The following is a 12,791-nucleotide window of genomic DNA, read 5'->3' as shown; positions in this document are numbered from 1 at the left end:
CAATCACACCTTCTATATCTACATTCTTAACTATATTCAAAACAGAGATGAAACATAATACTACAATTTAATTAGTGGTGAGAATCCATTTATAATGGGGAAAAAAGATTTAGATAAATTATAAATAGCCTTCAAAAAAAAGAATCAATTAGTCTGGCTACATTTTCCCTGAGGGCAAGCATGTGATACACCCACAGACGTTAATGGAGTGGTATGCAGACAGTCAAGGGCAAAACTAGACCCCCAAGAGTGAATCTGATAGCAGGGAAAGATCTATTTTTATTATCAAACAAATAAGAGCTTTGGAGTTGTGTAATCTCATTCCTAAAGCAACATTTTGCACCTACATTTGTACTATTACAAGGACAGTTTAATTTTGTAGTTCTGTATTTCAGACACATAAAAATATTCAGAATAACATTGCCTTTTGCATGAACGTTTAAAGTGGTGAGGGAGAGATGATGTCTTTTTCCCTTTCCCCTTTTTAGCTTTGTGATGAGGGCGGAATGGGCTTATTTTAATCCCTGCTTTTAGGAATGAAGGCAAGTCATATCACTTAATATCTTGGTTGTCACTGGGAAAATTATCGCCACGCATTAGTGAAAAATGAGTAGAGCACTGAGGTCAAAAAAGGAACACTAAAATATTCCAGGTACTTTCACACTTCCAAAAGCTTCAACAATAAAGTGGAACTACATGCTATTATGTACCTTTGAGCTGCTTACGACCTCTGGCCAAATCATTCATCCATTTCAGAACTTCAGGATTGGAAGTCTTGTCACCATGTGAAGGCTAAATGTAAAGAAAATGAGAAGAATAAAAAAAGAAGGAATTGATGGTTATACAATCAAACAGATAAAAACTTATCCATGCACAATGTGCTAAAAAATGTCTGGAGTTTCAACTGCACTATATCACAGTGTCATGCAGAGGATTTGGCTTCATCATGGTACTGATCTATCAGGCCTTATCTGTCCCCATTGTGTCACTGTGTTACATAAACCTGAGTATTTTGGCTCTGATCCTAAAGAAAACATTAAGTCCTTGACTAATTGGAGTAATCTCAGTGGCTTCAAAAGGACTGAACAAATACCTAATGCTAGTCAAGTTCCTAAGTGATTTCCAGGATGGCAACCAAAGCATTCTGTCCCTTGCAGGGATGAGCCCTTAACTGCTTTCAGGCAGGGATTCTCTTGGGAAACAGCATTTTAAATGTCTCAACTGAACTGGTTAACTAATCAAATGAAAAAATCCTGTCCAACAGAGTGATTTCAAAAGCAACAAACAAAAGCTTTGTACATCAGTTCTTTTTTTTTGCATTTAGAAATTGTCTCCAAGTTAAAATCAATACACACGGGATCTTCAAAACTCAGATATCTATGATAGTAAAACAGTTTTGTAAAATTAAACCTCCTAAATAATTTATTTTCTGGTCAGAGCATGATGACTGTTTAAGTATGAAATATTACTCGTAGGAGTATATGATGACTATAGAGCAGCACAATGTACAAATGTACATTCAAGTTTGCAGTAATTGTCGAGAGTACAAGGTAACATCAAATTAGCTGAACTTTCCTTTTGATGTAGTCATAAAATATCACAAACTTCCCTGTTTCACATTGTACACATCTGTAGCATCACAGATGTTTTGGGATGTTCTTACGGCACAATCCGTGTTACACGAACCAGCTCAATATGAGCAATGATCTTGTGTACACAACACAGAGGACACCATCGGCCTCAAACAACCCCCCAGAAACACACCACAACTTTTATTTCTCTCATTTCTGCCATTACCTTCTATTGAGCCCTGTGCTTTGGAGGTTTACAGGACTCTGCCTGTGTGAATGAATCTGCACAGCAGAGCAACTGTTTCCTCTACAAAGTAAATAAGTAGCTTTTCATCATTTGAATCAATTTGGTTCCTAAGCCTATCAGCGATGGATATTTTGCAACTAAGGTAATCCTAATAGAATGCAAATTAGAGTCTCAGAACTACTGCATATACTGAAATCTGATAAAAAGATATCCCGTCATTGATGATTTTCCTATTTCATTTTACCAAAAATACCATTTTTTCATATTGTTTTGTAGAATTTTAAACACACTGGGATTTGCGATTGCCTCTTGTCGTATTTCCCTTTATCTTTTCAATTGTTATCTTACCAGGTATTTTTTTTCTTGCTCAAACTTTTCTTCATACTTCCTAATCTTTCTCTTGAGACTCTGAAGGTGCTTGGTGAGTTGTGCTACTGTTTGTGGTTCTTTGCACTCTTCACAGTTACATCTAGAAGAACTTCTTGGCCTGCAAAAGCCAAAGCATAGTAGCTGCATCAAAGAACTGACTCTAATGGACCGTGCCTTGTTTCACCTAATGCTTTCCCAGCACTTCAGAATTGGCAGCTGAATTCTTTCACAGAACTGAGATAGTTTAGTTTTACAAAGCAGGCATAGAATAATTGCTTTTGCTTGTACCCTTAGTGTATACTGATGGGTTCACCATCTGTCTTTCACTCTCTCTCTCTCTCTCTTTTATTTTTTTTAATTAATTGTGGGATTTCTGTATGTTTTTCAATTTCCATTTAACACCCACATCTTACTTCACAAATCTTCCAGGTGTAACGGGAGATTGTAAGAACATGATTTGTAAAAGTAAGTTCAGGGTGGTGTTTATTACTGCCAATAAATATTATCATTTTGAAGGTAGTTTAGTTTCTGATTTCTTGCAATTGCAAATAAGTAGATTTGATTCTTATTCATATGCAGCTGACAGCTATGTGTATAAGCTTTAAAGAAAGTTTAGTTTCTGTCTGAAACTCACAGCTTGGTTTCTGGAGATCACATATATGGACTGTTATATACTCTATGACACTCCCATAATTAGTGAATGACTCAAGCTATAGCTCTATTACAGCTAAAATTTTTACTATTGTACCTTGATAAGCCTCTCTATCTTATGTTCACTCATCAGACTAATTATTAACTAACGTTAAAGTTAGTTAATAATTGCTAACTATAATTAACAAAGGCTTTAACTAATATTGCTCTGTTTTATGACTGAATAAATGCTAGATCCTGTTTCTGGTATTGCAAATTAACTATGTGAAAACATGCTACGACATGACAATTTCTTTTTTATGATGTAACAGTAACTGACAAAATAGGAAGAGCCAAAGATCACAGATTATACAAAAACTATTGAAAACATATCAGAATTAAAATATATTGTCTTACATCATGAAAGGCTGAGCACTTGGTGGAGAAGGGGCAGACTCCGTGTCTAGATTAAATCTCTGGCTTTGGCTAAAGATAGAGCAGCGTGGTGACAAAAGGGGATTGTCTCCATCCGTGATGTGGTACAGCAGTCGGCTGGTCCCTAGGGAGTGATGTTCCTGTGGGCTGCTGTCCATGTCATTCTGCCACTCTCTGTGGGCTGGCACAGGCTCTAGAAAGAAACATAAACAATATGGACTGAGGGTCACTCACAAGATATTTGGCTACCTAGATAAATACAAATCTATACTCACAGAATTATTCAAGGCACAACTATTCAACGTAAACAGCATATAGTTCAGCAAAGTATCACATGCAGATGAAAATAATACTGAGGATGAGAAAAATAGAAAGGACAATTACTGGCTTAACAAAAAGAATTTTTGAGTTCCCCAGGGGAAGGTGGTGGGCGTGTTTGTAAACTATGAAGGGTAATATAAGAAATTGAGAGTTTCCCAGAATAGAAACATTAATTATATTTCCATAGATCTGTTTGCCTTTGAAAGCCATATTCCTACAGAAGACAATGAATGTACAAAACAAGTTTCATTTTGTGATTTAGCTTTTAGTCCATCAGTCAAGTGAAAGGCACATCAAAAATATAATATGTCCTGATGCTAAGAAACTCCAGTGTTCCTTGCAGTATCCTGCAGAATTTCGTTAAGGTTTGAAGTAACATACATGGGTCTGAACAACATAAGATATGAAAATAACAACAACCAGTACCATTCAAGGCAGTGTGCAGTGACTGCTACTTGGAGGAGTCATACTTATGATACCAGGTTAATGTTGTCTTTTACTATAAATGGAAACCTCATTTCTGGTGCCTCCAAAGGTAAAATTTGTGTTATAGAGATGGTCAAGTTACAAGACAGAATGATTTATTCTGGACTGAAAAAGTAGGAATTGGTGAACCTCATCACACTGATTCTGTTAATGGGTAACATGGAAAATAATGGGCACTTTCCACAGCCTGCCTCCTGGGAATGCCAAGACTTCATTTTCACTTTGCTCTACCTGGGTACATTAACAAGAAGGGACATCGAATCTTCCTCCTTACCTTCCATGGGTGAACTGGGTGAGGATGATCTAGCCCAGCTGATACTTTTGCTATCAGATAATTGTACTTTACAACAGATTAGATATTTTGGGAGAACCTCTGTGCTTTCATAAAAGCTCTTCCCACAAGAAACAGTGTAAATATGTATTGTCTATCTCAGGTTCCCCTACATCAGTTTCCGTAGTACATAATACTTTACACCAGCTACATTATTTTTTTTTCTCCTCTAAAACCATATATATATATATAGCCTTTGAATTCATATCAGTTATTTTATATTTCCAGACAGCATGCATGTTATTTCTGATCACTATTTTATTTGCAATATAGCATTCATTCTAATACATTACACAGTTTTTTGGCTTTGATGAAAGTCTAAAACTGCACAGAAAAACAAGTCTACATGGATTTACTCATGGAAGAGCAGGCAGGTTTTAAAAGTTCTTTCACCTTCACTTTCTATCAGTTTTCTCCTTTGTACATAGGACAGGACGTTCTCATGGTGGGTGGATCTTTCTTTCAGGATTTTAATGGAACCCTTATAATAAATTTTATTTGAACTCTGCCTAACAGGTACTGAAGCTACAAATCCCTGTTGCTGCACTGGGAGAGTGGGGACAAACCAGCTCTGGCACCTTTCATAGAAAGCACCTACTGATTTCAAAAATAATAGTTACAGTGGCCTAAAATATCATTTGAAAAGGAACTATGCAACTGGTTTTGCTTTACAGACAATAAAAGATCCCGTTTTATATTGTATATTAGTCTGTCATGCAAAAGTTACATGTGACTTCTGTATCTCTAAGTTAATCTACTCTAACAGTACCATCAATTATAATTATGTTAAGCATTTTCACAATGAGGCAATGTAGTTGATTATTAACTCCAACCTAGCATCTTTCCTCTTAAGTATTTCGTACTCTGTAGGTCAAATTCAGCTCTCCCAGATACCAGAGCAACATCCTAAACTTCTAAATCGTGTATGAGATTCAGATCCTCCCATACGGAGATCCAGAGAGGTATCTGGGAGGAGCAAGGGTAGAACATTGACCAGTCACAGCAAATTACCTGCACAGACAACATACAGTGATACAGGCTGGGAGAAATGTTGTTCTGCAAATGAAAGTGTCATCTTTTTCTGGCCAGTAACCTTGCCTTACCCTGTAAGACTTGAAAAATTAATGGTTTTGGTTTAGTGGGGTGTTGGTTGGTTTGGATTTTTTTGTTTGTTTTCAACTTCTGAAAAACATAATATTGTCAATGAGAAGAAATTGACTTCCTTATATTTCACCATCTTTGAACTTGAAAAACATATAATCACTGTGAAGTACACAGATTACCTTCACTATTTCTCATGCTCTGTTCTTGAAAGGAATATATTTTTTTAAGTCCTAATAAGTAGCAGTGTCCTCACTGTGAAAGGAAAATGATGTTATATAAAAAAAAAATCAGCCAGTCTGTGTGTGATAGGTGAAGGAAAAAAGTTCCTAACACTTGAGGTCTTGCAGGAGGCAGGCTGTGCTGCTGATCAACCATATGGTGACAGACATCTGCTGATTTTCATATTTACGACCAGGAAGTTTTAAGAGGCTCAACCCAGCCTCAGAACTGGAAGAAAAGTACATGTTCAAAACTAAACACTCCTGGAAGATAAATGCAAAGGACAAGTAGTGGCTGCAGCAGCCCCAGTGTAAAACCAAGCAAACAGCTGCAGAGAGTTCAAGGAGGTTTTCCTATTCAACTAGCACATGAAAGGGAGACAACCTGCAACACAGGTGAATTTGGAAGTATTTCCTAAATGCCAGAGCTCTTCCATTTCCCTGGCACCAGGGTTTCCTGCCAGCATTGCTCCAGTGAAGCCTGCAAACTGGTGCAGCTTTGATATGGCCCCAGGAAAGGCTTTAGTCCCAGCCCTACCACAGATACATTAAATTACTACCTATTGTCCAGACATCGTCAGCAAGTCATCCAAACTGATTCATTCCATGGTCTGGTTACTATACTAGAGGAACATATCAGGATGGTGACAAGTTATAACCAAGCCCATATTTAATTACAACTTATGGCCATCATGCTGATTCTAGTTCTGCATAGATCCTAAATGGGACACTAAGCATTAACCTGTGTGTAGCCCATGAACTGACCAAACATCTACCTGTGTTCATGTGTCTGATCTAGCCTCTGTTTTTGCCAAAACTGGGAATTAAAGCCACCTCTAGCCAAGGCAGTAAGTTGCCCCTTCAACTGTACCTATTCCATCTCATCTACTCAGTCCAGCTTATCACTGACAAGAACTCACGACACCACTTAAAGACAAGATCCGGTATCCTATAGCAGGTGGTGTGTTTCATAATGCGTACAAGTCATATGGTACAAGTCTATATTCTTGCATGAGACATTCCTTACTTTAAGTAAAACAATAATACACTGAAACCTGTGGTATATAAAAAGATTATGGAGATGTAATGTGTTCATCCCTCAAAACACGGTGTCCATGAGCGCCAGCATTAGGATTTCTAATTTTAAAGACATTTAGAATATCTTGCAGTTAAGTTCAGCTGCTCATGGTTCAAGTCATATATTTGGTGTGTATTCATATCCAAAAGCTATAAAAATTACACTCTGCTTTTCTTTATTTCCCCTTAAGAAAAATGGCTTAATACGCCCTTGCAATTCTTTATGGTCTCATTTTGCCAGCTCTAATCCAAGTTTTTTTGTATTCAAGAGTAAACTGGAAATTGCTGACTTTGCACAGAGAGAAGAGATACTGTTCACCCCCTACACTTTGCATCCTGAAATACCCTGCCATTTTACTAGACTGTTCTAGCTTCACTCACCATACATATAATGTACTTTTTTCTCTTTATTTTTGCCTGGGATGTGAATCAAAATAAATTCAATAGACTACACACTCATGTTTATATAAAAAATAATAGATTTTTATATTGTTAGTATAAAAATTTGTATTGCCAGAGTCACTGAGCAAAGGCTAATAACTAGAGACATAGTATGTACGGCACATCCTCTAAAAACTCTGTTCCTAGCCTGGTACAAATCATTGAACCTCAATCCAGGTTCCAGCTGAAATTGCCAATGATCCCATCTGAAAACTGTACCTAAACTGAATGTATCAAAAATTTCAGTAGTAATTTAAGAGACATAATTAGGACTAGCCCTATCTATGTAAAATCTCAAGTTATTAAAAAAATACAAGCCACGAAGCAGATGTTAGTAGGAATAAGCATACATTAAAATACATTAAATAAGTAAGCTTTAATTAAAGCACAAGTTTGATGTGCTAGAGTGCCAGAGCATGCTCTGAACTGTGTGAGGGAAATGCTACATCATCCGGTATTTGCCTGTGTAGCAGGAGACAGACAAATAGGAGCTAGAGAGGGTAGGGGAAGTAGGGGTCACTAACAGTATGAATTAAAACAAAATCCAATCAAACCAGCAAAAATAAGCAAAGGAAACAATTATGAACCATCATAACAATGAATTATGAAACTACCAGAACAAAACAATGCAGTAGACTACTGGAAAAGGAGGAAAAATCGACCCTGCCATAAAGGAAGAGACTATGTGCAGATTTTGGGTGGGCTGCAAAATGCCTGTGCAGCACAGAGATGAGATCTGTCCCTGCCTCAGACCCTCGCCAAGGGACCAGAACCCATGCAAGTTCCATACCTGTATCAAGAGTGATTAAGCTATTGGCCTAGCTGAGCTAAAGCATTCATGGGTTTTAGTTAAAATCCAGGATATTTAGTATTATTTACGTTCCTTTATCTTTATAATAGCTTAGATTCCACAGGCAATTTTCCTTAATTGTGTAATACAAACCGTAAACTTTAGGATTTCCCAAGTAGAACACTATTTGTGGCTTTTCTTCGGTAAATAATTTACTTTTATTTCTTCCTGAAAATTCTGAGCAAACAGCTCTTGAAATAAGTTTTTTCTGAACCCAGCCTTTATTCTGCCATAAAACATCAATTGTAACGGGGTTACTGACCTATCTGCCTTAATTTGTACCATACATGGTGAGCAATTTTAGTATTTGTGTATTCATGTCACTCGTCTGTGAGATGTATTAGTCATCTTGCCTTTGACCTATTTTTGAGGAACAGTGATTCCTCTTCTACTGAGCATCACGACTCTGCCAGCCCTGTGACTACACGCTATGAATTGACAAAAATAGTGTCGAGTCTTAGAGCTATTTATTTGTAAGGACTGGTTTCAATATTGAGGAAAGGGGGAGAGATAACACACCACAGTTTTCCCAGATGGGTAATAAGAGAGGTTCATGAATGATTAAAATCCACATGCTGTAAAACTCACCTTCGCTATCTCTCTGCTGATGCATTAAATTAAAATCAATAATAGGAGAAATGAAGTGATATTTCTCTGACAAAAAGAACGACAAAAATAGAATTACATGATATGGCAGGTGATCTCACACAATACAGACATAGGAGGCAAAGAGCATAAATTTACTTAAAAAAATACTAAAACTGAAAATAAGAGAGTCAGGATTCTGAAAACCTGTCTGAAAAGCAAGACTCCCTCTCAGAAAAACAGAAGGTTACAGCCATTAATTTCCATTCTTTTACCAGGTATCACCCCTCTTTACATTACACAGCATTTGCATCAGGAAATTGCACTTTGCATTAGCTCTGCACTGTTTCCCAGAGGACTGCAAATCTGATGTTAAAGTGCGAGTCACAAGGCTTTTTTATAATTGCAAATGAGAACACATCATGACATGGTTGCTTACCTCCACAACTGGCCCCATCAGCTTGCACGCTGGTTTGGACTGACGAAGGGGCTGGGTCCCTGGGTGCCGGCAGCTGGGGAGTTTCCTCCTGGGTTGGCAGAAATGCAGAGCACAAATCGGTTTCAAGGGCTTGTAGCTTCAACAAAGAATTCTGCAGACAAAAGCAGAACATTGGGCTAGATAGAGAACAACAGGATTCAGCAATCGCTCTTCAACTCTCTGAGCCCATCAGCAGTGCCTGCAAAGGGGTGTTGTTCCACTGGCAGCTCTGCGAGGATGTGCGAGAGAGCAAATGTGCACTATTGCACGAGTTTCTTGACTTCTGGTTATTTAAGTCCCAATTTGAATGGATTATTCATGACACGTGGGAAAGATGAATTCGTCAGCAAAAGATGCTTTATTCTAGGAAGCCAAACTGAGATGGTATCCCTTTTCTTGGTCCTGAAGCAATACATTAAGCAAGTATTTCATTCATTGGGCTGACATCACGATCTGATGACATTATGTCCCTCCCCATTTACCATTCATAAAAAAACAAATCTCCCTCTCCAGCCTATTGTGCAGTAGGTAGCAGCAAACAAAGAGTTACTGAGAACACGCTCCCTCATGGAATTCTTGGAAGAGATATTTTTTAATTGGCTGGTTTAGAGATACTTCTTTATGTAGACATAGCTTTTATGTAGGCTGCTGCTGCTTCTACAGGGCAACCAGCTCATTTCCTATCTGCTGCAAAGGCAAAATTAACAGATCATTGTCACTGGCTGCAGACAAATCGATGAGGACAAGGCTTGTTATCTATAACATCACTTCCAGCTACTGTGTCATGCTTGGTCCATTTCTCATTTGAATCTTTCCTGCTGCATGCAATATTCAGCTGTACAATCTGACACAAGCATCTTGCTGTGATGTAAATGCTGTGAAAGCCCTAATCACCATCTGACTGAGTAAAATGAGTCACTACCGATACCCTGCACATTTAGTTCCCCTTTCTCAAGGGAAATACAGCTTGTAATATAAAACAAAATGACACAAAGCTATCTTAATAATTACACAGCTGGCACACTCTTAATAATTACACAGCTGGCACACACAGAGTTATACATCAAGTGTTAAGTTGCACAAATGGTACATATTTGTGAAAAGCAACTTCTGAAATAAAAAAAATCTGACTTAAAGCAGGGAAAAAATTCATCAAGTATATACCCTAAAAAGCTCCTTTCCCCACTCTGTCAAAGACAGAAATAATGAATTTATTTATTGGAATAGCTTCCTTTGTGTAACAATATGTCGCCTATGTAGTGTACAGTTTAATATGTCTTTGCATTATTTTTATTGTAATGCAGTCATTTTATAAACCAAAGGATGGCAGTGTTTTTAGGAAAAAATCAAATCAAATAAAATTTTTAAAAAATTAAAAGGAAACTAATTTGGCTGAGAACAGCAGGGAAGATTTCAGCCTTAATCCTTTCATTCATCTTATAGAATTCAGGTAGTGAAAAGGGAGCAGAAAGCAGAGCTTTCTAGGAGACACCTCAAAACAGAGAAGTTTCAAAAAAAACACAAGATCACCATAAGTAGATTCTGCGACCCTCTATGTGCTCTCAGGAGTGCTTCAAAATCCACACCCAGTTCCATAAAACAAATTATGTTACATTTAAGCACTTGAACTTTGGCCTCAGCATAGGTCAAAAAGGGAACTCAGAAATAGGTCCCTTCTCCTGGTCCCAGAGTGAGCAAGAGCTCTGGCCATTCCTGTCAGCAGCAGATTGATATTAGAGATGTATGAACACAGAAATGGTTTGTGCTAGACATTTATTTAAGAATTAAGTTCCTCTCATCTGTTGTCAAGATACATTTTGACATCTCATTCTATAATAAGATGAAAGAAGTGACTGCAAGATCAAGCACTGATTCAGAATCAAATGCCTAAAGTTAATACTATTATTTAAAAATACGGCATGACAAAGAGCTGTTTTCTACAATCCAAGGCAGAGGATAGTATTTCCACGTATAGGTTGCATTAACAACCTGCCATCCTCTGGCCCAGCTGCCGTTTGTAAGGATAATTTACCTATCTTGACCAGCAGCGCCCCATCTTCACACCTCAGTTTTTCCAGACTCTTGAATGACTGGCATCTCCTCCTTGTCACTTACTGACACTGTTTGGTCCAATATTTTACATATATTACTTGAAACTGATCCCATTTTACATGTCTGCCAGTTAGCAGTTCCAGAGATACCCTACCTGGCTTCCTGCTTTTGATGTATTTAGTAGACTTTTTACCATTAATTCGAGTATCTTTTATGAGGCCCTTTAAAATCTTCTATAGTCCTTTACAGGACTTTCTTGAATTAGAGAAAGAATGATGGTAACCATCTCACCTTCAACAGTTTTCAAGTGACAGTGAATTTTTCTTGTCAAGGGAAAGGTGCTGATTTGAATCCTACCCATGGCACTGTTTTGGGAAGACTTTTCATGACATGACTGCCTCATTTTCCACTGCTTTTCACTCCAGCTAGGCCCAAATAAAGTAGCTATGGAATTATCAGAGCAGACAGGCAGTATTTTACAGTCATTAATGTCATCTAGCAAAAGATGACTACATTAGTTATAGACCAGTGAGGACTCTGATCCCAATGCAGAACTCATGAGAAATGGCAAGTAAGGAAAGCATAGACAAACACACCAGAACACAATGAGGTGAACATAGGCAAATAACTGACAAACATACTTAACCTTCACAGACTATCACTTCAAGCATTTGACCAAAAAAAAAAAACATGTGAAGAAAATACATTCATGTTGCATCATTATTTCTTATGATACACTAATATTTATGGTAAGTTCCATGTAAAAACTACGCAGACTACATTATTAAACACTGTATTTTGGCAATGCTGATGCTGCAATTCACCAGCCGGTTTGTATTCAGTTGTTCCTTGTGATATTTCTCACCCATCTGTGGAAGGTGGGTGGATGGTGAATTTCCAGTCACTGCCAAACACTAAAAAAATTCATATAATAATAGAAATTCCTTATATGATTTCATTAATGTGCCCTTGACAGGGATTTTATGTAGGGTGAAAAGGAGTAAGCAGCTTTGATCATTTTGATGTTATATCAGGGAGATTATGAATCCAGGGTATGCCATCAGCCTCATCTTACTCCTAAAACACAGCTGAGTACTATGGTGCTGCCACAGCGCACTACACATGAAAAGCTAACATGTATTTTAGGGACCACGCGTAAGGAGATACAGCTTTAAGCAAAGACCAAGCACAAAGCTGCCCAGGGTCACCAACTCATGGCCACCAGGAGCATTCCAGTAAATGGTGGGATGACCTTGCTGACTCCCCTGCTACATGTCCTGTCCTGCCCTTCTCAGAGGGATGCTTGAAATACCAGCAACGCCAGAGCAGCCAGGCTGGACCCTGCCAGCCTCAGACCTACCAGCTACCAACTGCCCCCAAAAGGAAGGCAACAAGAGCCTGGTCTTAATCTTCTCAAGCCTCCCAAGTTAATTTGAAATCTTACTGACTACCTCCAACTTGCCCCTAATTCTCCGATACTTTCCAGTACCTGTAGAGCCCTGATGTGACTGCAGGCGTCCTGCCACAGTGGTGGGGATGGGTGCTCTTCTGCACTGTACACGCTCAGCAATACATTTCATCTGGAGATGAACCAGC

General features: G+C 38.1%; 1 protein-coding gene across 1 annotated transcript in view; it reads right to left on the bottom strand.

Moving 5' to 3' along the window:
- FAM13C (family with sequence similarity 13 member C) overlaps positions 1-12,791 on the bottom strand; it is a gene marked incomplete at its 5' end in the record, with an annotated part of 125,833 nt that overhangs the window by 13,542 nt on the left and 99,500 nt on the right. The window contains 5 exons of the mRNA XM_082052655.1: positions 711-792; positions 2,167-2,305; positions 3,235-3,445; positions 8,669-8,734; positions 9,105-9,255. Of these exons, the coding sequence (XP_081908781.1) occupies positions 711-792; positions 2,167-2,305; positions 3,235-3,445; positions 8,669-8,734; positions 9,105-9,255 (649 nt within the window). The remainder of the gene's footprint in view (positions 1-710; positions 793-2,166; positions 2,306-3,234; positions 3,446-8,668; positions 8,735-9,104; positions 9,256-12,791) is intronic.

This window comes from Streptopelia decaocto (assembly GCF_964273445.1).
Source record: "Streptopelia decaocto genome assembly, chromosome: 5".
In the NCBI taxonomy this organism is placed as follows: Eukaryota; Metazoa; Chordata; class Aves; order Columbiformes; family Columbidae; genus Streptopelia; species Streptopelia decaocto.
This window is presented reverse-complemented; position numbering and strand designations above follow the sequence as displayed.